Source organism: Pelobates fuscus, chromosome 12, assembly GCF_036172605.1.
Source record: "Pelobates fuscus isolate aPelFus1 chromosome 12, aPelFus1.pri, whole genome shotgun sequence".
NCBI lineage: Eukaryota > Metazoa > Chordata > Amphibia > Anura > Pelobatidae > Pelobates > Pelobates fuscus.
In genome coordinates this window covers 130,500,012-130,527,278 of record NC_086328.1, presented here as the reverse complement: position 1 = coordinate 130,527,278, position 27,267 = coordinate 130,500,012, and the positions used below count along the sequence as shown (strand labels likewise).

The following is a 27,267-nucleotide window of genomic DNA, read 5'->3' as shown; positions in this document are numbered from 1 at the left end:
TGTATAACCTGAGTACAACCTTGAACACGCTGTTGTGGCGTATGTTGATGCTTTGTAACAACATGCATAACAAAAATAAAGAATAAAAAAAAAAAAAACAACAACAAGGGGGGGACCTACTGTTTCTCCTCCCCAGCCCCCACCCCTTAGTGGTGGGTGGGGGCCTTAAATAACCCCCCCCAATCAAAGGTGACTAGGGGTCCCCAAGACCCTAGTCACCCACCCCCCCACCCCAAAAAAGTTACCCCCTACCTACCCCCCTCACCCTAAAAAATAGTGAAGGGGGAATAAAATAACTAACCTGTAAAGAAAAATTCAACTTACCATTTGACGTCTTCTTTTTTCTAAAATCTTCTTTTTTCAGCCCCAAAAAGGCCAAATAAAAAGCCATAAGAACCGACGCAATAAAAAAAAAAAAAAAAAAAAAATAGCGCAAAAAATAATAATCCATCTTCACCCATGGAGGGCTCCGCGCAGACTGAGCTCTGCAGGGCGGGGGAAGGCTTATAAAGCCTTGCCACGCCCTGCAATTAGGCTAAGAACACTCTGATTGGCTGGTTTAAGCCAATCAGAGTGCTCTTTGTCATTTTACACAGCGTGGGAAAATTCCAAAGAACTTTCCCACGCCGTGTAAAATGACACAGAACACTCTGATTGGTTAGATTCCAAGCCCACCAATCACAGTGCTCTGTGTCATTTTACACAGCATGGGAAAGTTCTTTGGAATTTTCCCACGCTGTGTAAAATGACAAAGAGAACTCAAATTGGTGGGCTTGGAATCTAACCAATCAGAGTGTTCTGTGTAATTTTACACAGCGTGGGAAAGTTCTTTGGAATTTTCGCATGTTGTGTAAAATGACACAGAGCACTCTGATTGCTTAGATTCCAAGACCACCAATCAGAGTGCTCTTTGTCATTTTACACAGCGTGGGAAAATTCCAAAGAACTTTCCCACGCTGTGTAAAATGACACAGAACACTCTGATTGGTTAGATTCCAAGCCCACCAATCACAGTGCTCTTTGTCATTTTACACAGCGTGGGAAAATTCCAAAGAACTTTCCCACGCTGTGTAAAATGACACAGAACACTCTGATTGGTTAGATTCCAAGCCCACCAATCAGAGTGCTCTTTGTCATTTTACACAGCGTGGGAAAATTCCAAAGAACTTTCCCACGCTGTGTAAAATGACACAGAACACTCTGATTGGTTAGATTCCAAGCCCACCAATCAGAGTTCTCTTTGTCATTTTACACAGCGTGGGAAAATTCCAAAGAACTTTCCCACGCTGTGTAAAATGACACAGAACACTCTGATTGGTTAGATTCCAAGCCCACCAATCAGAGTTCTCTTTGGCATTTTACACAGCGTGGAAAAATTCCAAAGAACTTTCCCATGCTGTGTAAAATGACACAGAGCACTGTGATTGGTGGGCTTGGAATCTAACCAATCAGAGTGCTCTGTGTCATTTTACACAGCGTGGGAAAGCTCTTTGGAATTTTCCCACGCTGTGTAAAATGACAAAGAACACTCTGATTGGCTTAACCCCTTAAGGACACATGACATGTGTGACATGTCATGATTCCCTTTTATTCCAGAAGTTTGGTCCTTAAGGGGTTAAACCAGCCAATCAGAGTGTTCTTAGCCTAATTGCAGGGCGTGGCAAGGCTTTATAAGCCTTCCCCCGCCCTGCAGAGCTCAGTCTGCGTGGAGCCCTCCATGGGTGAAGATGGATTATTATTTTTTTTTTTTTTTTTTTTTTTAAATTGCGTCGGTTCTTATGTCTTTTTATTTGGCCTTTTTTGGGGCTGAAAAAAGAAGATTTTAGAAAAAAGAAGACGTCAAATGGTTGACTTCAAATAGTTGAATTTTTCTTTACAGGTTAGTTATTTTATTCCCCCTTCACTATTTTTTAGGGTGAGGGGGGTAGGTAGGGGGTAACTTTTTTAGGGGTGGGGGGGTGAGTGACTAGGGGCATGTGGACCCCTAGTCACCTTTGATTGGGGGGGGATTTTTATTTAGGGCCCCCACCCACCACTAAGGGGTGGGGGCCGGGGGAGGACAGTAGGTCCCCCCCTCATTATTTTTATGGCCCCAACCACCGCGCAAAGGTGGGGGCCGGGGGAAGGACAGTAGGTCCCCCCCTCATTATTTTTATGGCCCCCACCCACCGCACAGGGGTGGGGGCGGGGGGAGGACCGTAGGTCCTCCCCACATTGTGATTTATGGCCCCCACCCACCGTGCAGGGGTGGGGGCCGGGGGAGGACAGTAGGTCCCCCTCTCATTATTTTTATGGCCCCCACCCACCATGCAGGGGTGGGGGCCGGGGGGGAGGACAGTAGGTCCTCCCCCCATTGTGATTTATTGCCCCCACCCACCACCCAGGGGTGGGGGCCGGGGGGGAGGACAGTAGGTCCCCCCCTCATTATTTTTATGGCCCCCACCGACCGCGCAGGGGTGGGGCGGGGGGGAGGACAGTAGGTCCTCCCCCCATTGTGATTTATGGCCTCCACCCACCGTGCAGGGGTGGGGGCCAGGGGGATTACAGTAGGTCCCCCTCCTCATGATTTTTATGGCCCCCACCCACCACGCAGGGGTGGGGGCGGGGGGAGGACAGTAGGACCCCCCCAGTGTGTATCAGGGTCCCTGAGTACAGGTGTCAATCCATATCTGCCAAGTGACCCTATGTAGGGGGAACAGTCCCTATTCTGCTCTGTGTCAGAGTGTATCAGGGATCCTTAGGATAGGTGTCAATTTATATCTGCCAAGTGACCCTATGTAGGGGGAACAGTCCCTATTCTGCTCTGTGTCAGTGTGTATCAGGGATCCTTAGGATAGGTGTCAATCCATATCTGCCAAGTGACCCTATGTAGGGGGAACAGTCCCTATTCTGCTCTGTGTCAGTGTGTATCAGGGATCCTTAGGATAGGTTTTAATCCATATCTGCCAAGTGACCCTATGTAGGGGGAACAGTCCCTATTCTGCTCTGTGTCAGTGTGTATCAGGGATCCTTAGGATAGGTGTCAATCCATTTCTGCCAAGTGACCCTATGTAGGGGGAACAGTCCCTATTCTGCTCTGTGTCAGTGTGTATCAGGGATCCTTAGGATAGGTGTCAATCCATTTCTGCCAAGTGACCCTATGTAGGGGGAACAGTCCCTATTCTGCTCTGTGTCAGTGTGTATCAGGGATCCTTAGGATAGGTGTCAATCCATATCTGCCAAGTGACCCTATGTAGGGGAAACAGTCCCTATTCTGCTCTGTGTCAGTGTCTGGGGGGAGTATCTGCAGTAATACAGAGTGTCTGGAGGGAGTATCTGCAGTAACAGAGGGTGTCTGGAGGGAGTATCTGCAGTAACATAGGGTGTCTGGAGGAAGTATCTGCAGTAACACAGGGTGTCTGGAGGGAGTATCTGCAGTAACACAGGGTGTCTGGAGGGAGTATCTGCAGTAACACAGAGTGTCTGGAGGGAGTATCTGCAGTAACACAGGGTCTGGAGGGAGTATCTGCAGTAACACAGGGTGTCTGGGGGGAGTACCTGCAGTAACACAGTGTGTCTGGAGGGAGTATCTGCAAGAACACAGAGTGTCTGGAGGGAGTATCTGCAGTAATATAGAGTGTATGGAGGGAGTATCTGCAGTAATACAGAGTGTCTGGAGGGAGTATCTGCAGTAATACAGAGTGTCTGGAAGGAGTATCTGCAGTAACACAGGGTGTCTGGAGGGAGTATCTGCAGTAACACAGGGTGTCTGGAGGGAGTATCTGCAGTAACACAGAGTGTCTGGGGGGAGTATCTGCAGTAATACAGGGTGTCTGGGGGGAGTATCTGCAGTAATACAGAGTGTCTGGGGGGAGTATCTGTTTGTAACATTTATATGCACTGAAAAAAATAATAATAATAAATTGAAAAAATAAAATAAAATGGTTGCAGCTTCTGAATAAATCTAAAATGGATGCTGTCCAGTAGGTGGGAGGGTTTGCTAGGGAGGGTGTGCTGCTGATTGGCTGGAATGTGTCTGCGACTGTGAGGTAAAGGGTCAAAGTTTACTCAATGATAAAGAATAGGGGGCGGACCCAACATCGCATGTGTTCGCCCGCGGTGGCGAACGCGAAGATGCTATGTTCACCGGGAACTATTCGCCAGCTAACCGTTCGGGACATCACTATCTATGATATGTCCCTGTATGTGTAACCCACACACTACAATGAATTCTTTAAGCATGGGTTTTTATAGAAGTACCTACCTTTAAGTGCAGTCCTTGTGGAGCAATAGCTCGTACGGGAAAGTCTTTAATGTGTTGATAGCTATAAGCAGCACTTTGCTCCTGTTCAGCCTGTAATTGAGGGGCTAGTTTAGAGAGCTGACCCCTGTGCTTCTTGATGGCTGTTTTCAGTTCTTCAATCAACTCATTCACCTGAAGGAGTTAAATCATGAGAGTCGTTAGCACAATGTGATTGTTAATGTCACGTATTTTAGGTGTTTAGACAAAGCCTGGATAAACAGCTATCAAGAACACGGTTTGCTGTAAACTGGAGAGGGTGACCTAATGTAGTGCTCTTCAACTGAAACAACTCTGAGTTTTCTACACTATTAAAATATTTTTTATAAAAATGTAAAAAATGTACAAAGAGAAAGATTTGTAACTGTAAACGACCAGTCTAAAAAAATATTGTTTTCCATTGCACAGCTATATTTCATTATCAGAATCTTGAGTTTAAAGAGTTGTAAACTCCAATTATTTTAAGTACCGTATATACTCGAGTATAAGCCGACCCGAATATAAGCCGAGGCCCCTAATTTTATCCCAAAAAACTGGGAAAACTTATTGACTCGAGTATAAGACTAGGGTGGGAAATGCAGCAGCTACTGGTAAATTTCTAAATAAAATTAGATCCTAAAAAAAATATATTAATTGAATATTTATTTACAGTGTGTGTATAATGAATGCAGTGTGTGCGTGTGTGTGTGTATGAGTGCAGTGTGTGTGTGCATGAATGCAGTGTGTGTGTGTATGAATGCAGTGTGTGAATGCAGTGTGTGCAGGGCCGGTGCAAGGATATTTGCCGCCGTAGGCAAAACATTTTTTGCCGCCCCCTCCCCCCCATATGTCCTGACTTCCCCTCCTCCTCCCTCAGTGGTCCTTACCTCCCCACCCCCGTGTTCCTTCACCCCCCCCCCCCGTGGTCCTGACTCACCCCTCCCCTAGTGGTCCTTACCCTCCCCTCCCCTAGTGGTCCTTACTTCCCCCTCCCCTCCCATAGTGGTCCTTATCCCACCCCCTCCCTCCCATAGTGGTCCTTATCCCCCTTCTCCCTCCCATAGTGTTCCTTATCCCCCCCATGCCTCCCATAGTGGTCCATATACCCCCCCTCCCTCCCATAGTGGTCCATATACCCCCCCTCCCTCCCATAGTGGTCCTTATCCCACCCCCTCCCACCCATAGTGGTCCTTATCCCACCCCCTCCCTCCCATAGTGGTCCTTATCCCCCCCCTCCCTCCCATAGTGGTCCTTATCCCCCCCCTCCCTCCCATAGTGGTCCTTATCCCCCCCCTCCCTCCCATAGTGGTCCTTATCCCCCCCCTCCCTCCCATAGTGGTCCTTATCCCCCCCCTCCCTCCCATAGTGGTCCTTATCCCCCCCCCCTCCCATAGTGGTCCTTATCCCCCCCCTCCCTCCCATAGTGGTCCTTATCCCCCCCCTCCCTCCCATAGTGGTCCTTATCCCCCCTCCCTCCCATAGTGGTCCTTATCCCCCCCTCCCTCCCATAGTGGTCCTTATCCCCCCCTCCCTCCCATAGTGGTCCTTATCCCCCCCCTCCCTCCCATAGTGGTCCTTATACCCCCCTCCCTCCCATAGTGGTCCTTAACCCACCCCCACCCTCCCATAGTGGTCCTTATACCCCCCCCCCTCCCATAATGGTCCTTATATCCCCCCCCCTCCCATAGTGGTCCTTATACCCCCCCCCCCTCCCATTATGGTCCTTATACCCCTTTTTTTTTTTATTACTATTTTTTTTATTATTATTTATTTCTTCTTATTTTATTTATATTTTTTTTTTTCGTCCCCCCTCCCTGCTTGATACATGGCAGGGAGGGGGGCTCTCCTTCCCTGGTGGTCCAGTGGCAGTTCAGTGGGGGGGAGAGGGGTGCTGGCAGAGCTGTAACTTACCTGTTCTGCAGCTCCTGTCAGCTCTCTCCTCCTCTGCGCCGTCCGTTCTGCTCTTCTGTCAGCTCACATTGTAAGCCGCGGCTCTCGCGAGACTTACACTGGGAGCTGACCGAGGTGCTGACCGGACGGCGCAGAGGAGGAGAGAGCTGACAGGAGCTGCAGGAGAGGTAAGTTACAGCTCTGCCAGCCCCCCTCTCCCCCCAGTCTGTATTATGGCAATGTAAATTGCCATAATACAGACTCTGACTCGAGTATAAGCCGAGTTGGGGTTTTTCAGCCCAAAAAATGGGCTGAAAAACTCGGCTTATACTCGAGTATATACGGTAGTTAAAACAAAAAAACTATAGATAAACAAAGGTTAATTCTTGGAGCATTTCCATATTTTTCAATTAAAAAATATTTTTTTTTAAAAATTCAGATTTTTGCCATATCAACAACATGACGACAGTCCAGTTTCACATATTAAAGAGCTATTAGAAGAAATATGCCAAAATATGCAGTAAACAGATGCAAATATTCAAGTGGAACTCAATGAAGCAGAACCTCTGAGTCAATAGCCATTTCGACTCCTTACATTGAGCTGTGATGTAATACAATATTAAATTAAGTAATTCAAGTGTGGATTTACAGATAAATTTTATGAAACTGTTCTTAATTACATAAAAACACAGTATAACAACCCTGTGTACTTCATTGCACTATTGTTGACCATTTTCAAAGGACTCTTCATTCACCTTTGCTTCTCCCTTCCCCCTATTAAATTTATACATTTATCTTCCCGGGGTCGAACATTCCAGGTGGCTTCAACCAGGTAAAAACATTGGAGAAATCTGTGCTTTTAGGTGAAAAAATCACGCTTTAACTCGTGCTTTTCTAGTTCTCATTTTGAGTGACCAAGGAAGCCATTACACGAAAACCCCCAGCCAACTCAGTTATCGCTACTATGGACCTTCGGTAATACAGATGGAGTGATCAGTTCAGGCAAACCGTGCCTTCTTTCCTATGGAGCGGTGGTTCTGAAACCATTGGTCAGAATCCAAAACGGGATCCTCACACTAATTCAGAGGTTCCCCAGTGTCATACCTATCAGACTCATAGCAAATGACCTCAATAAACAATTTTCTGTAGTGTTACTGCCACCGTAAGGGCCATGTAAACCACTTTCATATTGGGAAGAAGAGGTTTTATTTTGTTACATACTATAATACAATGGAAACATGGGCCACTGAGCTAATTTTTAAATGAAGAGAAGGTCACCAAGCTTATGCAAACTACATAATTTGAGTCCCTGTTAAAAAAAGAGCCAAGTACCACTGCTCTAGACCCTCTAGAAGGCACCCTCTCGCCCTCTGACTCTGGAACAGGTCCCTTACTGGAAAACTCAAGTCCATAAATTTATATAACTAAGAAAAACATTGACTGAACGTGAGCTCCTCCATCATGGAGACTCGGCCAACCTGTGTATTTCTAAGGACTTAACTACAACTACTAGCAACAACTGCCAAAGGATTATAGGAATAGTGGTTAAGTAGTAGCTGGATACAAGTCATTTTCTTATACCTGCAATTCAGTTCTGCAGTCCACTCAGAAAAAAAACAAAGCCTGAAGGAACATTTCACTAGCTAAATAAAAAATAAATAAAAATCACTGTTTAGTAGATATACCTCATTGAAATATTGCATGCATTTAATCATGCATTTTTTTAATTGAGGGTTAATCTAAAAATATATTGCAAAGCCTGCAGTTCTCTTGCCTGCATCCTTTACCAGTTCTCCCCTTCTAACTCCGCCCAGACTTTCTGTGTTTGCCCAATCACAGACTTCCAATGCAGCTCAATAAGAAGTCATTTGCAAAGTAGGTGCTCTGGGCAATTGCTGTCTCTCCACTGAGCTAACCAAACCAGGAAGTAACAGGACCTGCCGTCTGCTTGAAGGCCAGGGGGATGTAACAAGGTTAATTTGTAAAAGTGTCAATTTCTTTTGAAATCTGCACGTTTTGTAAAATGACAAAAAGTAGACACAGGCTTCAAACTTAAAGCACTTCAGCAAGATAAAGTGCTTTGGGGATCTGGGGTATCCCTTTAAGTAAGAAAAGAACACCAAATATATACTTAAAGGCAACATCCAAAATAGCAAGCAGTCTTTGCAACCCAACTACCAGTTTTCAAGGGCCTTCATACACCTTATACAGGCTGTTTAAATGTCTGAGCATCTATCATATCATCTGACGCTCTCATTCTACCAGTGGCTCCCAGTCTGAGGCTTCCTGATTCAAATCTCAGACTTTGACGGAAATATGTGGGCAGAGCGATCAGGAACCAGTTTCAACACTTTGGGGTTAAACCAATCATTAATGGTTTAACCCTTTGACGTAAGCCAGCGCCCAGGGACCTGCTCGCACCATGACTCCCTATCCCCCCATCAGCAAAATGACATGTGTCAACCTGCTGCAGTGCAATAGTGCAATCTCAAGAGATTCAAATAATACTTTATTCCACAACTAAACACCTAGAAATGTTTAAAATCTACATGTTCCATGTACTGAAGGGAAATGGGGTGCCGCAACTTTGACCTTCTGTCACACTGGGAAAGCGGCTTATGAAAGAAGATGGAGATATATAGGTATACAGTGATCTGCCTAACCTGGACTTTAGTCTTTTCCCCCTTTTCCACTCTTAGATGTGACAAATTGGCCGCCAACTCACTGCAACTCACAGTTTAACAAAGGTCTTAAAATGAACAAACAAATAAAAGAACACACAATACAGGACTCTAACAACTTCTCATCGATATATTAATGCATTCGTGTTAATTAATACATAACTTTTTTTATAGTCTTAATTGTAATCTTAACTGCCGTCCATATCAAGATTCTACACAGCAAAAAATATTTATGATGCGTAATCACAAAGATACTTTACGATATCTACAAGAATTTAGAAACTAAACCCCAGTGGCTAGCGATCTACCACTACTAAACCCCAGTGGCTAGCGATCTACCACTACTAAACCCCACTGGCTAGTGATCTACCACTACTAAACCCCAGTGGCTAGCGATCTACCACTACTAAACCCCAGTGGCTAGCGATCTACCACTACTAAACCCCAGTGGCTAGCGATCTACCACTACTAAGCCCCACTGGCTAGTGATCTACCACTACTAAACCCCAGTGGCTAGCGATCTACCACTACTAAACCCCAGTGGCTAGCGATCTACCACTACTAAACCCCAGTGGCTAGTGATCTACCACTACTAAACCCCAGTGGCTAGCGATCTACCACTACTAAACCCCACTGGCTAGTGATCTACCACTACTAAACCCCAGTGGCTAGCGATCTACCACTACTAAACCCCAGTGGCTAGTGATCTACCACTACTAAACCCCAGTGGCTAGTGATCTACCACTACATAACCCCAGTGACTAGCGATCTACCACTACTAAACCCTAGTGGCTAGTGATCTACCACTACTAAACCCCACTGGCTAGTGATCTACCACTACTAAACCCCAGTGACTAGCGATCTACCACTACTAAACCCCAGTGACTAGCGATCTACCACTACTAAACCCCAGTGGCTATTGATCTACCACTACTAAACCCCAGTGGCTAGCGATCTACCACTACTAAACCCCAGTGGCTAGTGATCTACCACTACTAAACCCTAGTGGCTAGTGATCTACTACTACTAAACCCCAGTGGCTAGTGATCTACCACTACTAAACCCCTTTGGCTAGTGATCTACCACTACTAAAACCCAGTGGCTAGTGATCTACCACTACTAAACCCCAGTGGCTAGCGATCTACTACTACTAAACCCCAGTGACTAGCGATCTACCACTACTAAACCCCAGTGGCTAGTGATCTACCACTACTAAACCCTAGTGGCTAGTGATCTACCACTACTAAACCCCAGTGGCTAGTGATCTACCACTACTAAACCCCTTTGGCTAGTGATCTACCACTACTAAAACCCAGTGGCTAGTGATCTACCACTACTAAACCCCAGTGGCTAGTGATCTACCACTACTAAACCCCTTTGGCTAGTGATCTACCACTACCAGGGCCGCCATCAGGGGGTGACAACCATAACGGTTGTCACGGGCCCGGCGGCCCTGGGGGGCCCGGCCGCCCGGGCCCCACGTGTAGCAGCGGAACTGCCGCCGGTGCAGTTGCACCGGTGCCCGCACGCTGATGGGGCCCATCGGGTGGCCCATGCACTTAGGGCCACCCGATGAGCCCCATATCTTCAGGGGCCCGGTCAGCGCTGTGGCTGTGGTATAGCGCCGACCAGGCCCCTTTAAAAAAAAAATGCCGCCACAGCGCAAGTGCTGCTGGGAGGAAGTGGTCACTTCCTCCCAGCTCACTCCGCGCGGGAGGAGCGCCCGCCCGACAATGAAGAGGGAGAGCCAGCCGACTGCCAGTCCCATCAGCCCCAGCCAACCACCCTCCTGCAAAGACAAGGTAAGAAACAGGAGGGTGGCTGGAAAATGAGCTCTGTGTATGTGTGTATTTCTGTCTGTCTCTGTGTGTATATGTCTGTATGTATGTCTGTATGTCTGTGTGTCTGTATGTCTGTCTGTCTGTGTGTGTGTCTGTCTGTCTGTGTGTATGTATGTCTGTGTGTATGTATGTCTGTTTGTGTGTATGTATGTCTGTATGTCTGTGTATGTATGTCTGTCTGTGTGTGTGTGTGTCTGTATGTGTGTATGTATGTCTGTCTGTGTGTATGTATGTCTGTCTGTGTGTATGTATGTGTGTATGTATGTCTGTATGTATGTCTTTCTTTATGTCTGTCTGTCTTTCTGTATGTCTGTCTGTATGTCTGTGTTTGTGTGTGTGTATGTCTGTATGTCTTTCTGTGTGTATGTATGTATGTCTGTCTGTATGTCTGTTTGTGTCTATGTATGTCTGTATGTCTGTCTGTGTGTATGTCTGTCTGTCTGTCTGTTTGTGTCTATGTATGTCTGTACCGTGTTTCCCCGAAAATAAGACCTACCCCGAAAATAAGCCCTAGCTGAATTTTCGGGGTGGGCTGCAATATAAGCCCTACCCCGAAAATAAGACCTAGGCATTTTACCTTTGCGGCCCGGCGGGACTTCCTTCTTCTATGAGGAGGAGGAGGGGGAGGAGCGTTGCAGGCCGCGGCATCGCGCAGCGTGATGACGACGTGCGCAGCGCCGTCAGTCTGCCTTCACGGATCTTCAGCGGAAGGATCCATTCCGGGCGGTGAGGCACCCAGTGGTCGGACTCTGAACTGTGAGTAGATACCGGTATTTTATGTCTGGGACTTAATTAATTAAAGGGGGGGTGAATTAATTAAAGGGGGGGTGAATTAATTAAAGGGGGTGGATTAATTAAAGGGGGTGGATTAATTAAAGGGGGGTGGATTAATTAAAGAGGGGTGGATTAATTAAAGGGGTGGTGGATTAATTAGAGGGGGGTGGATTAATTAGAGGGGTGGATTTATTAAAGGGGGGTGGATTTATTAAAGGAGGGGTGGATTAATTAGAGGGGGTGGATTAATTAGAGGGGATGGATGTATTAAAGGAGGGGTGGATTAATTAGAGGGGCGTGGATTTATTAAGGGGGGGTGGATTTATTAAAGGGGGGTGGATTAATTAAAGGGGGTGGATTAATTAAAGGGGGGTGGATTAATTAAAGAGGGGTGGATTAATTAAAGGGGTGGTGGATTAATTAGAGGGGGGTGGATTAATTAGAGGGGTGGATTTATTAAAGGGGGGTGGATTTATTAAAGGAGGGGTGGATTAATTAGAGGGGGTGGATTAATTAGAGGGGATGGATGTATTAAAGGAGGGGTGGATTAATTAGAGGGGCGTGGATTTATTAAGGGGGGGTGGATTTATTAAAGGGGGGGTGGATTAATTAAAGGGGGTGGATTAATTAAAGGGGGGTTCAATGTACATACCGTTACCGTAAATAAATAAGCCCTACCCTGAAAATAAGCCCTAGTGTGTTTTTTGTGACTAAATTTAATATACGGTAAGACCCCGTCTTATTTTCGGAGATACACGGTATGTCTGTCTGTGTGTATGAATGTATGTCTGTCTGTGTGTATGTATGTATGTGTGTATGTATGTCTGTCTGTGTATGTGTGTCTGTATTTCTGTCTGTGTGTATGTCTGTCTGTGTGTATGTCTGTTTGTGTGTGTGTATGTGTGTATGTATGTCTGTCTGTGTGTATGTCTGTCTGTCTGTATGAATGTATGTCTGTATGCATGTATGTCTATCTGTATGCATGCCATTATGTGTGTATGAATGTCAGTGTATGTATGTCTGCATGTCAGTATGAATGTGTGTATGTCAGTATGAATGTCTGTCTGTATGTCATTATGAATGTGTCTGTGTCTGTATGTCCTTATGCATGTGTGTCTGTATGTATGTTAGTATGTGTCTGTCACTATGTACGCCTGTGTGTCTGTATATGTGTGTATGTCTCAGTATGTGTGTGTCAGTATGTATGCCTATATGCGTATCAGTATGTGTGTCTGTTAATATGTATCAGTGTGTGTGTGTGTGTGTATCTGTGTCCTTTTGTATCAGCTAATGTGTTTGTGTCTGTGTGTGTATTCCTGTGGGTGGGATTTGGAGGCGGTCTCTGTGGGCGGTTTTGGAGGTGGGCCCCCAGGGGCCCAGACCCTGAGCTCAGTTAGGGGCCCCAAAATTTCTGGTGGCGGCCCTGACCACTACTAAAACCCAGTGGCTAGTGATCTACCACTTCTAAACCCCAGTGGCTAGTGATCTACCACTACTAAACCCCAGTGGCTAGTGATCTACCACTACTAAACCCATTGCCATCCATAAATGGCAGCCTGCGAATTGGGAGCTTAAAGGACCACTATAGTGCCCTGAGGGTGCCCCCACCCTCAGGGTCCCACTCCCGCTGGGCTGGAGTTGGAGGAAGGAGTTAAAAACTCACCTTTCCCCAGCGCCGGGCTCCCTCGGAGCTGGGGACTCTCCTCCTCCTTTGCCCGTCATTGGCTGAATGCGCATGTGCGGCGAGAGCCGCGCGCGCATTCAGCCAGTCCATAGGAAAGCATTCCCAATGCTTTCCTATGGACGCTGGCATCTTCTTACTGTGAAAATCACAGTGAGAAGCGCCTCTAGCGGCTGTCAATGAGACAGCCACTAGAGGCTGGATTAACCAGCAAAGAAACTGCTATGTTTACAGCTGCAGGGTTAATCCTAGATGCACCTGGCACCCAGACCACTTCATTAAGGTTAAGTGGTCTGGGTGCCTATAGTGGTCCATTAATTCAAACGATATATCTATTTATTCAGTTCTATTTAGAATTCTCTTAATTTAGTTTTATATTTGTATCACATGCATGAGTTATGGTCTCAATAATAATAATGACATAATTAAGTAGATATATTGACAGGTTTTTAAATGCAATCTACCTAACATTATGTATCATAACTATTTTTCCTCAGTCCACAAACTCCAATAAAGTTGATTAAAAAATACTTCTGGATCCTTTTTTTCCTCCTTGTACAAATCCCCCTTTTTTCCCCCTTTCTTAGAGAAATTGTGAATGGAGGTAAAAGAAGACAGAACTTGACCCCTTGTGATCCCACCATTAATAGGTCTGTTCATAATTCAATGTGTTTGTGTGTAGGTGCATCGATGTGGAAAAGCGCAAGCTTCGGAGACATAAAGACTCTCCCTTCAAACGTTATCTGACCCTATCCACTCTATTCACAAAAGAGGGCTTACGTATCCATACGTTGGGGGGGGGGGAAATGCACATTTTCATTGTGCACAGAGAAATTCTACAGATTTTACTGTTCCTTCTTTACCAAAAACACAGCATGGAAGGGCCATTTATACAGGAGCTGGGTGGATCAGAGGTAAATGAGTAGATAACTGAAGAAAAAGGGCCTTGAATCGGACTTGGGGGGGGGGGGGGGGGGAGAGAATGTATCATGCCAGGGATAAAGAAGAAAAGAGTGACTAACGTTAGCAGAATATTTTTACATTTTAATGTATAGTCTTCCCACACGTAGCAGCAGCCACTGGAAAGAGTTTAAGGTGAATGTTAGTCGTGGGAGAGAATTTATCTTCAAAGTGGTCAATTCTAACACTCCGTTTCCTTTAACACTGAATGGCAGCAATTAAGAAAAAGAGAGTTATATAAAGACATGGCAAATAGATTGAAACAAACACAGACAAATAAACATTTATCTATTTATCAATACTAGAACAGTTTCTTTTGATATATATGACTTATTTTCAGGAGAGACCGATTTACCTCTTGATGGATGGGTGGATTGGTAGAAGGATGTATATATATATGCATGTATATCCTTCTACCAATTTACCTATCCATCAAGAGACAGATAGATTGGTCTCTCCCGAAAAGAAATATTTCTTGAATTGTAATGTTACATTCAGCTGGTTGGTCGATCGATCTATAATGTGTGCACATGAAAATAAAGACTGCTGGTAGATAATGACTCATGACAATTTTAATGATAGTGATTAAAAATGTATACTTTAGGCCGGTATTGGGTAACCGGAGACTGCTTATAATTAAAAAATGGAATCGGACCAGAATAAAGAAACAATGTCTTGTCAATGTGTGGGTTAGTTAAAAGAAATGGATCAGCACAATTGTTGTTTGGTCCTTTTTATAAAAACACTATGAGAAGTTTTGTAAACAGGGTCAAAGCAGCATACAAACATACAAATATACATCTCATTTATTTATTGTTTTATATTGAGATCAATAAATTCTCAGAATGTATTCTGTTCACCTATTTCTGTATTTAGTGGTTTTGGATTACTCAAAGACTGGGCAATTTATTTGGAATCTTAGATATGAGCACCTAGCTGATTGGCGTACTACATACTGATACAATAGAAAGTGAGAGGCAGGTAAAGTAATGGGGTATTGGAGGATCCTGAAATAACCTGTTCTAGAGGATTAAGTGAATTTTAGAATGATGAGCTTTGAAAGGTTAGTCCAATAAAAGCATTCTCAACACCGACATTAAACAAAACTCATCCCTTTGTGTCTATGTAGTGGTTAATAAAATGCTATGTAGGGGTTAATACAATGGTGCGTTTATGTAGGTGTTAATACAATCTTTTCAGTTGTACGTTATATTTATATAAATATTCCGAGCTGTGTTGTGATTTCTGGAAGGAATAAGTATTAGTAATCACTATCCATCCAGCAATATAGAATATGAAAGTGATGTTCACATACAGCTTTCGGGCAATGCATCTTTGCTAGTCTGTGAATTACATGAAGCCCTTCACTTAAAAATCACGGACATATTCAATGCATTCAAGTCATGCAAATAAAAATACATCCTAGTCAGCCTTCTATAGACAGACAGTTGAAGAGTAGTAGTGGTGTATATATATATATAAATATTACACATATACATCTGTGCAGGTGCTGATATTAAAGGGACACTATAGGCATCTCATTGAAGTGATCTGGGTGCAGTGTCCCTGTCCCCTTAACCTTGCAATCGTAGTTATTGCAGTTATTTTGAAACTGCAATATTTACCTTGCAGGGTTAACTCCCCTTCTAGTGACGGTCTACCCCATAGGAAGGCATTGATTCATGCGCATTAGGTTCTCCCCGCCGGCTGTCATCAGCGGAGGAGCGGAGGCGAAGCCTGACCCAGCGCCGACGGTCATCTGCGCTGGAATCCAGTAAGTAACACAAGGATTTTTATTGGCTGGGGGAGGGGGAAATGGTTACTATAGTATTCCTAGCACTATAGCTTTAATTATAGTTTAATTATCCGTATTAGTTCAGTAGACAAAATGCTAAAATGCCAGAGTGTTGCAGTATGCTATGATATATTTTTATTGGACTAATATAATACTTAAAAGACAAGCTTGCTGAAGCAATACTGATCATCAATATGATATAGTTTGACACCCCACTCTCCCCCTTCCTCCCCTTTTCTAACATCAGTTGCTTTAAGTGTTAAATGATATCAGATTGATCAGTATTGCTTCAGACCTAAAGGAAGAGAGGAAAGTGCTTGAAAGCTTGTCATATTATTAGTATTATTTTAGTAAAGCAAAAAAGGTACCAGATCCCCCGAAAATAAGTCCTAGTGCATTTTTTCGGGGAGAAATATAATATAAGACCCGGTCTTATTGTCGGGGAACGACGGTTTATACACACACACAATATATATACCTGTATACCGAGAGGAGGACGTTTCACTTTTGCAAACCTGATGACGCAGTAGAAAGACAAGTCATTTTATACCAAGCAGATATACATATAAATTCCAGGAAGGAACAGCCATTTTTTATATATTAGTTAGAAACTGTAATTGTTATCAAGCTCTGATATGCAGATTATAAAACGCTCATACCCAGCTATTGAACAAAACCAAGATTAGCATTATCTTCATGGGTGGCCATTTGTTTGCCGATCGGACCCCACAAATCACGTGGGCTGAAGACAATGAGCATGTCAAGGCTGATAGTACATAAATACAGAAGATTGCCAAATGATAATAAGAGAAACATATTCAAAATAACAGTTTCGTGTTTACAGGAAAAAAAGGCATTAAGTACATGTATTATTCATTAAATGGTGAAATTCTCCTCATCTTAAGCTTCTCATGCTAATGGACCAAAATTGGCAAATACTGCTTTCACCTAAAATAAAAGTGGCTCCTGCTTTTCGAGAATCTACATGGCATAATATCCCACTTTTGCTAGAACCAATCTTGTGTTATTATTTCATTTATACACCATGCTGTCAACTTCCCAGCATGATCCTTTGGAAAAAATAAAGTTGCCTCGATTTAACCCATTCACTCCTAGGGCTGTGTGATTCATCGCAGACCTCCTCCTGCACCCCAGGGGTTAGAGTATCTCCTTTACATAATAGCTGTTCTAGCCATGTAAACTAATTGTGATTCTTTTATAGAAATGAATATAATAATGCTCTCCGCAGAGTTGACACACTATGCAATAAACGTCTCCCCACAAGAGTCTATTCTCCTAACATTTAAAGAATCCCACACATTTAAGCTCCTCGAACCTGCTCCTTGGCCACCCCTATTGGGGCCCTACTGTACTGCATCCCCACCTTTCACAATAAACCTTGGCAAGCTCAGAACTTGACGCACCTATACCATACTCATGCACAGGGGAAACTCTTAGATTTTCAATACCTGCAGGACCGCCACAAACTGCTGAGTACATCACAGTTCTCTTATATACAACTGAAGTCCTTCCTCACACGAGGACAAGCACCAACCCCCCCTACACCCACCTCTACCCAAACAATAACGATGTGGGAACAGATATGTATAAACAAACGATTACCTCCACAATGTAAGCCCATCTCCATGTGCTACAAGTTAATATTGAACTACCTCCCTTTTCATATGTCTCCACCTTCCCAGCAGTGGAGCAAAGATCTAGGAATTGAGGTCTCCCAACAACGATGGGTCCAACTGTTCTTCACAACTAAATCCCTAATTAAATCTGCTACCCTACTGGAACAGCAGAGGAAAACAATCTATAGATGGTACATGGTACCGGCGCGCATCCATAAGATATACCCTGACAGCTCGCCAAAATGCTGGAGATGCGACAAACAAGATGGGACAGTGCTGCACATCTGGTGGCAATGCCCTAATATTCAACCCTTTTGGAGACAAGTTCACCCCATGCTGACCTCCTTGACCGCAACCACCTTGCCCTTCCAACCTACAATATATCTAACCATGTTCCTGCAAGATGGTCTCCCTAAGCATCTGCAGAAACTAATGTACCATGTCATATTGTCGGCCCAAAATCTGATAGCGAGAGCATGGAAATCCCAAAATTGTCCCACAGTCTCCACCTTAGAGAGAGACATAGATACACAATGCAAGTACGGACAGAGCTTTAGCAGATTGTGGCCCCCAAATGAAACCACACAAAGGACATGGGAGGCTTGGAGCGCATAGAGATTAGCACACTCTGCTAGACAGAGCGAGTAGATTGTAACCACCCCAATGGGGGAAAGAGATGGGAATCTGCAAGAGACCCAGTGAGAGTTGTGCGCAGGATAAAGTGATGAAATCTGTCGTTATGTTCATCATTTAATGTGACTATGTATCTATGTAATGTCGCATGAACATGTTGCACCTCCTCCCCACCCCCCCACCCCCCTTTTTCCTTCTGTAACCCCCTCCCTCCCTGGTGTTAATTTTTCTGTACGAAAATAAAAATTTGTCAAATCTGAAAAAAAAAAAAAAAGAATCCCACACATTAGTATTTTTTTGCCCCTGCTTATTCCACTTTGGTAATTCCATGTGGCTCTTTGATAAATAATAAAAAGCATCGGAAAATCTGCCGGTAAACTTCCCAGTTAATATCGATTTTCTGACAAGCACACGCACAAAATAAAAGTATATCTGAACGGAGTAATGAACTTTAAGATGGGTCTTTAAATGTCATTGAACAATTCTCGTAATTTGGTTGAGTTGGTAATGCTGCAAATGGGGACGGAATTGATCAGTATCTTACCTCTGCATGGGCAGTATAAAGTTCTTCTTCTGTCATAGAAAAGATTTCCTTTCGAGTGACTTCATTTGTCAAACCATTCATGAAATGTTCGAGCTGCAAAATGGAGGAAAAAAGATCCGATTTGCATTGAAGCACAATATTATATAAAATAAAATATAGCTCAAAGAATTACTGAGTGGCAAAGCACAATGAATGCTCATATATCAAAGGTTTAACGATTACATTGTCACCTGAGGCAGAAGATGTAATTAGCTCACTTTACACTTAGAGATATTGGCATATCATCTATGGTTTTTCACATCGTAGCATTAACACTGTAGAGGTTGTAAACATCGGCCTTTATTATAAAATAGTTTGATATTGCTAACTTTATTAACTAGCTGTCACCTGGCCTGAGGGTACCAGAATTGTGATAACGGGTGTAGCAAGGTAGTGGAAGGACCTATCTACACATCAGCACCCCTACTCCAGTCTCTCAGGATGGGGAACCTAGGGTCCCTCATGTCTAGCAGAGAATAGGTGAAGTCTAGTTTTCTTCGCTGCTCCCTCTACAACATCATGTCTAGAGGAAAGGGACAGTAGAGGAGAAACCCTGGAGACAGGCGTGGAACAATCTAAAGAATGGAAAAGAGAGGTCCAAGTCTTCAGCAGAACAAAGGGAGCGAATGGAAAAGTATTTGAGGAGAACAGCAAAGATAGAAAAGGGGTTCAGCATGAGTCCGGAATCTGTAGGTACAGGTACGGACTTTGAATTTTATTCTGGAACTGAGGGGAGCTGATGGACAACAAGAAATACATAATTCATAACACAGTTTATCGCCCAGGACCATTCTGTTGTTGTTTTTTTTTAATCTTTTTCTGTTGCGAACACAAACTAAATATTTTAAAAATTATTTAATACAACCCCTAACAATGGACCAGTGTGCATGCAGGGTCCGGAAATATAATACTCATGGTTTCCCCCCAGTGGCAAATATTAGTAATCCCAGAACTGGATCCATATTTTTAGATTATTGTATGCATTTATTAATTCTATTATTTTTCCTTCCTGGTTGTACACAAAGGACAGAGATACTTATTTTTAGGGAATATTTTAAGTCATTTGTCCCCAAATATGTGCTTGTCCTTAGAAATATTACACAAATACTGAAACTAATTTTGTAGGTCGTTTTGTAAAGTCATTTTACAGTTTATATGTTTTTTCAATAAAGAGAGATTTTTTTTTATAGGTAATCTATTCTTCCTCCAAGACACAGTTTTTGGCTATCGAGAAACATACAGGAATCATTGTGAACATTAAAGAATAAATATTCAATGTATTATATAAATTGAAATGGAATTCCTGTGCCTTCATGATATCCATTTGAAAAGGAACAGTAACTTCTCTGAAAATGATAGTTCTTAATTTCTTTAACACAGTAAATGCTAGCGGGGTGATACGTATAAACCATCTCCGCAGCATTCCCGGGTGCAAGTGATGCCCGATGCCCATTGATATGCCCTTGGCATGTGTACTTGGGCATTAATTCCATAATGCAGAAATAGGTACAGAGAATGTATCCTGCTTACACGGCACTGTAGGAGTTAATTACTTTGCTTTGTTTGCTATGGCTCTCCCAGGACATGGCATACAGTGTGAAAAAAAGGCAAAATGCTTATTTTTATTTTAAAAAGTACAAGTCAGTAATTTTTCAGCTAGATTGTGGCAAAAAACAAACAAACACCTAGAACAAAACATGTGACTACTTTTTTTAATTACACATTATTGAGTTGAGACACATGAAAGATGTAAAATGAAGATATATGCCAATATGTTATGTTTATTAAAATATTCTACACACCTAGCCTAATTGCAGATTATTGTCAGTTTATATAAACACAGGGATCATTCGCTTAACACGAGGCTATGGGATAGTATAAAGCTAATTTTAGACCAAAAAGGTGACGCTCACAAATAAGTGAATTTTGAGATTTTTACAATGTTTCTATTGTGCCCAAAATGCTCCATTACTTTGACAATTCTCACCACACTTTCCTGCTTTGTTAATATAGTCCATCGTGAAATGGTATTTTATTTATTAATTATTTTTAACTTCTATATATTTTGTCTGTATATTTTTCACCTTGATTTTAGCATGCTGAGTAACACGCCCATGTAAATCATATTAATTTGCTGTAAACACAATATACTCAGCGGAACTAATTAGTACATATTGATAGCTAATATTTTAAATGATGCATTACATGCTTATCGATATACCTAGCCGTGACAAAACAACAAAAAACATTCATGTGCATTGATGTCAATCTCCAATGAGCTGATGATACACAAAAGACTGGCACAAATTAGTTATTTATATATACAAAACTCTGTATAAAGGCCAGCTGCAGGTAGTTGTGAAAAGTGCATTTTAATGGGGAATCCATTCATGAACGAAACAAATAGGGCTGGGCGGGGGAGTAGTTTTCACTATAGAGTTTAGTGCAAGAGGGATCTCTTTTTTTTTTTTTTGCATCAACGAAATCAATCATTTGTCCAGACGGTGGGAGTAGGAGTTTAGTTAGTGAAAGGGCCACCATATATAAACAAGTCAATAACTCACTGAGTGTTATTGTAGCGCTGAAGAAGTATGCGTTCAAAAAAAGCCGCTTCTGCAACTCTCAGAAAAAAATCTTACTTTGTGCAAGAATAGCCCAACGCTAGCCTTTGTTTTCTTTTGCTGCCAAATGTATGGGAAACGTGGTGACATTGGGACACATTTTTTAGAGGGGCACACAAATAATAAATAATTGTGTGTGTGTGTGTGTATATATATATATTTTATATATATTAAATGTTCGGTTTTCTTTTGGATTTATACTTCTCCATATAAGAGATTTACAGCAACCTGTCCTGATGAATGTTTATTAAGACCTACTTTTCATTGAAAGACCTTGGAGTATTATATCATCTGATATTTGTGTGTATATGTATATATCATTTGTACACAGTATATACTATGCCAATCAGGTAGGCATTCCCATTAAAGATATGGCGCACCAAGCAATTCAAAACCGCTAAAACACAGACAAAGGTGGAAGGAAAACCACTCAATGGTCTTAATATACGTAAATATGAATTTTAAAAAAGCAGGATCAGCAAATTGCCCTTTATGATAACTTAAATATAGAAACCTGCCAAACTAAACGACAAACATACTGACCCGTATTTTTAAATCAACCCTCACCATGTGACAAGACCCGCACCGGCCCATTACTGCGTTGATGTTAGTTGTAATTAGAAATGTATACTTTAAGATATACTAAGTAGACAGACAGAAATATACTTCAGATTAATTATACACTGCAATGTAGAAAGTGGTTCTCCAAATGATATGCGTATCTATGGGAAAAACCTTAGAAATTATATTTTAATAAAAATTATGGCATGCATATAAGCAAGTAAGATTGCATGATTAAAAGGCAGGAGTAGGGTATGAAAGGGATGTTCCCTAGCAGGCAATGCACCTTTACTAGTGTGTGAATTATATTAGACACTTCAAGTGAAAGCACTCGGCATGCAACATCTTAATATTATTATTATCGCCATTTATATAGCACCAACAGATTCTGTAGCGCTTTACAATATTGTGAGAGGGGGGATTTAACTATAAATAGGACAATTACAAGAAAACTTAGGAACAATAGGTTGAAGAGCTTACAGTCTATAGGAGGTGGGGTATAAAACACAATAGGACAGGAAGTAGAGATGAAATAGGGTGGGAGTAAAGCAGAGCTGGAGGAGAGAGTAGAGTGCTGCCCTTTAGGAGAGCGCAAAAGACAGGTATGTGAGGTAGAGGCTACTCTTGGAGGCCATAAGCTTTCCTAAAGAGATGGGTTTCAAGGCACTTCTTAAACGATTGAAGACTAGGGGAGACAATGATGGCGGTAGGCAGGCTATTCCCTAGGAAGGGAGCGGCCCGCGAGAAGTCCCTACTTATAGGGAAGTATACTGTATATCTTCGAATTTAATGGAGAATACTCAACAAAAACACTTAACAAAAGAATATTTTCTACAATAATGTTATATGTTTTTATATATATATTGCCTTTATTCCATATTATTTAATATATATTAGTTCTTTTTTCCAGGAAGTAATTGAGCAAGTTTAACTTTGTACTATTAGAACATTTCCTAATCGCTGTGTGTGATGCACAACAAGGAGAAAATAATGGAAAATTGCTTGCACGTTGGTCTGCTACGTGGCAGACCTTCCCGGCAGTATAGTCACACACATACGTGATGATGTCATTAGTTATGTCATCACTCACATGTGTATATCCGTGATGACATCACTGACATATGGATGCAAATCTAGGCTTATAATTCAAACTAACTAAAAAGTGTGTTCCATAAACTGTGATATGTGTACACGATGAGGTACTTCTGCTGCCCTAGTGGGGAAGTGATTACGTCTGTTTAAGTGGGGGAGACGGGGCGACTACTGATTTAATTTGATGAGATCTGCAGTACCCAGTTAAATTTCAGAAATTAATGGCATTCAATTCGACAAAATTTTAGACAGACACTAAACTGAAAAAGGTTTAGAAACAGTGTAGTAGAACACTTACATCATTATTATCTTCAATAAAAGTTGTATTTGTTACAGCGTATTCCTGTCACTTTATGGTAATTCACAGCGTAGCCTTATTACAGTCAAGGTCCCATTCGCCGATCCCTAATTTTCTGATGCTTGTAACTAAAGACTCGCAATTACTTTAACACATTTTCCCGAAACTCCAAGACGAGAATTGCAACAATTTTCTTGGATGCCGACATGACTATTTATAGATAATAACTATTTAAATGAATATAATTATTACTTCTTATGATTTTATTTATCTGAGGCTGGAGTGTGTAACAAAAAGAACAATAACCACTAAATCTTTAATGCTTCCAGGATTTCAGGAATGTTTGTACACAGTTTTGAAATGACGGATTCAATTAAAATGCACTACAGCAAAAGGAAAAAAAAAAAATCTGTGTTTTGCAACCATTAGCTCTTTTTATTTTGCCACTGCAATGCCTGACCCAGTCTGTATAGCTACAAGTTGGCAGCTGTGATTGCTGTACAGATTTCACAGAGTGTAATTATTGCAGTGACACTAGGACTGAGAGGTACAAAGGAAATAAAAAAAGGCCCCACAGGTTATTAGCACTAAACACTAGGAGAAATGAAACGAAGATTTGGTGCGTAATTTCGAGGCCTATCAAGAGTCATCAGAAACAGCAGGGAGGAAAGTGCTGCACTTCATCATCTCACTCTCTGACTTTTGTTGAAAATTACAGTAATTAAAAAAGAGCTAAGTACTTCACAGGCAAGGGGTCCTTTTTTCTCCATCACCTTTTAGTTGGCTGCTGATTTTGCGTGACCTTTTCCTTGGCTCTGTCTGTTGCAGTCAACACAGATTTCTTTTGAATGGTTCTCTGAAACCTAATTACTATCTGCCGGGTGATTCAGTATTGATCAAAAAGGTGGCATAGCAAAATAAGTGTACCAACACTGTGGCCCCAGTAATCGAAAACTAATTCCAGACCCAAAGAAACGTCTCTCCCATCCCACTTATTAGAAGCAGCTGTGAAGTCGCCAAATCGATATATACCACTGAATTGCATCTTTGACTAAAACGTTGAGTTTTTTTCTCCATGTTTGTTTTATTTATTTTTATTTTATTTTTTATAGACAGTAACAATCTGTGGCCTTTGATTTCAAACACCGGTTTGCTGATGTAAACATACCGTTAATCCTATGCACAACATTCTTCCCAGAAGAGCAAATTGTTTCAATGTATTAGAGATTTATTTTTCTTTGAACTCAGGAAATCAATGATATTCTGTGATGGGTTGGAGAATCGACTGCAAAGTCGCAAAGATTAAAACTATATGCGTCTCTTTGTGTGCCTTAATCTATACACACGTACACAGCTGTATGTAGCACATAGGTCATCACCTGTCAAGTAGGCAGAAGGTAACCGTTACAGCCCGACTCACTATGGTATCTGGATCATATAATTCGTATTCATTGCAAAATGCATAAAAAAAACTGCATTATTGGTATGCTGATCATTAACACCAATATGTCAATGGGTCATTAAAATGTAGAGGCAGCTTAATCTGTCAAACAATTAAATATCAAACAGAGAACACAATGTAACAATTATAAAGCAAAGCTAAATCAGATTATATAAAGTGGTGGCTAGTAAAGGCATATGACCAGGTATATCCAAAACGAGCGAATCAGTATCTATTCTTGATTGTAAAAGGGTGCATTGGAAATCTTGAAAAGTACAGAGTCTCTAGTAAGCCGTGAGACATACTTCTAGGCCTTTGTAGTCAATATATGGAGTCATCCACGCTGCAAAGCACAGAGGGTGCCAATACCCCGCTTGTGGATTTTCTGCTCTGTCAGGTGAACCTGGCAAACTGCATGGGAGCTGCAGTGAAAGGTACAAAACCAATGTATTCAGACTAAATCCTACACTAGTCGTCAGAGTGACCACATCTCTATACAGGTAAAGTCACCAGTTATCACGAATAGTGGTCTGTGTGGATGAGTGGGTTTCCAGAACAAGGCTATCACTAACCTGCCTCTGTCTCTCACTATTAAATAATTACAGCATAAATAATAATACACTGTGTGAATGCAAGAAACAAGAACACATCTTTCTGTGTATTCTCAAACAGGGAGCATGCTCTTCTCTGGAATAGTCCCAGATCCAAAACACCCATGAGTAGGATGAAAATGTGACAATTAGAATGTGCCTCTTATGTCATCTTGCCAAGTAACCAGTTAGCCTAGTTCACATATAGTATATACCAGCATTGGAACATATAACAAAGTATATAAAACTATTTCACTATTCATATAAAAACCAACATGTTTGAAGATTTATAAGGTCTCACACTGCTGGTGTCCACCTCATTCTTCCACTTCTACAACTGTAGTGGTGGAGCAGTTGGTTTGTGATCCCTGGTAGTCAACAGTGGGGGACTGTTGAATCGGTTTTCAATTGCTCGTTTTGACTCTTCTTCCTTATCCCATTTTGTGGCTTTTTAGTAGATGTAACCGAGAGGGCAGAGATATGATCTGATGTCATAACTCGATTAGATGTCTTTCCTCAGTTCCTTCACTACTCCTCTTACATCAGGAGAGCAAGGGAATTTGAAAGAACCAAAGTACAGATCTCAATGGTCCTTTCTGCTGGACCACAGTAGGAATACTGTGGTATAGTGCTACATATAACATGGCTGTAAAATCTAATGTCAGTAATGCCAATATTAGGTCCTAGCAGTAGCAAGGTAGAAGACCATGAAAATAATGAGTTATTGCAAGAATAATAAATAGCCACGTTAGATCTTGTATTACAGGCATCCGGCACAATTCCAATCCTGGATCTTAGACATTCTGGGCTCTCTCCAGTTTTGCTTCTAAAGGTTTTTGAAATGTTATTTTGCAACTTTTAGATAATTTTTTTAGATGATAAAAGTCATGGAATCTACATAACAATCTAAATCCACAATTAAACAGGTTTAACGCTAATGTGACATAGGGCTACAATATATGTATCTGACTGAAAGAGTTTTGAAGAATGATGAGAATAGTTGAAAATATATTTTTGCATAAAAATAAATGCACTTCCTACTGTGACAATTACACGTATATGATTTGCATGCAAATTGAAAAAATATAAAATAATTGAAAAGCACTCTCGCTTCTGGTGTTTTACCCAAAAATAGCTTTCACAGGGGCTGCACCCGCAAATCACTTAACAAGTGACTTAGTCTAAAAATGATCGGCAAGTGAATTAGCATTTTGGATTGAAATTAACTTGTATGTTACATTTAACAATCAGCACTTATGTCGGCATGTGTAATTCTCACGTTTCACCTTGTAACGTGCAGCATTACCATTTAACAAATATCAATCATGGGTAAATCCATTCCTGGAGGATTTATGGAAGTATTGCTTAGTAAAATGGGATTTTATTGACAGCTCGATGATGTAACTGCTGTTCAAAAAGCTGATGTTAACACACCACGCAGTCCTGTTTATTAGGTGAACACCTTGCTATTTAATAGGTTTTGCTTTTTGCAAGATCATGCTGTTCATATTTATGAACTTGTATGCTTTTTTTAAAGGAAAGCTCACAATTTTATTTCACCTGCATTATATAGATAATGTATTAAAAAAATGTAAAAAATAAATAAATATACCTTTGAGTTACTGTATTTACTGTAATGCTGAATGCTTTGTTTTGATATATCCATGTATTGTATGGCATGTGCATATGTGGCCTAGTCACACATTAGAAGTCTGAACTTGCCAAATTCGCTATCTGGCAACTGCTGACAAGCAATAATACAATTAAAAATGTTTAATTTTGGTAATTTTTATTTATTATTGCCATTTATATAGCGCCAACAGATTCCGTAGCGCTTTACAATATTGTTAATAGTGAACTCACACAGAATGCATTTCAACACAATTCAAGAAACTGGATAGGGTGTGTAGGCGTTAATAAAAAAGTATTCT

At 41.8% G+C, this 27,267-nt stretch overlaps 1 protein-coding gene across 1 annotated transcript in view; it reads right to left on the bottom strand.

Annotated features, from left to right (window-relative positions):
* The window catches only part of LOC134578564 (doublecortin domain-containing protein 1-like), a 311,038-nt gene that overhangs the window by 184,294 nt on the left and 99,477 nt on the right, over positions 1-27,267 (bottom strand). The window contains exons 3-4 of the mRNA XM_063437537.1: positions 18,695-18,787; positions 4,244-4,414 (exon numbers count right to left, since the gene is read on the bottom strand). Coding sequence (XP_063293607.1) covers positions 4,244-4,414; positions 18,695-18,775 — 252 coding nt within the window. The 5' untranslated portion in view covers positions 18,776-18,787. The remainder of the gene's footprint in view (positions 1-4,243; positions 4,415-18,694; positions 18,788-27,267) is intronic.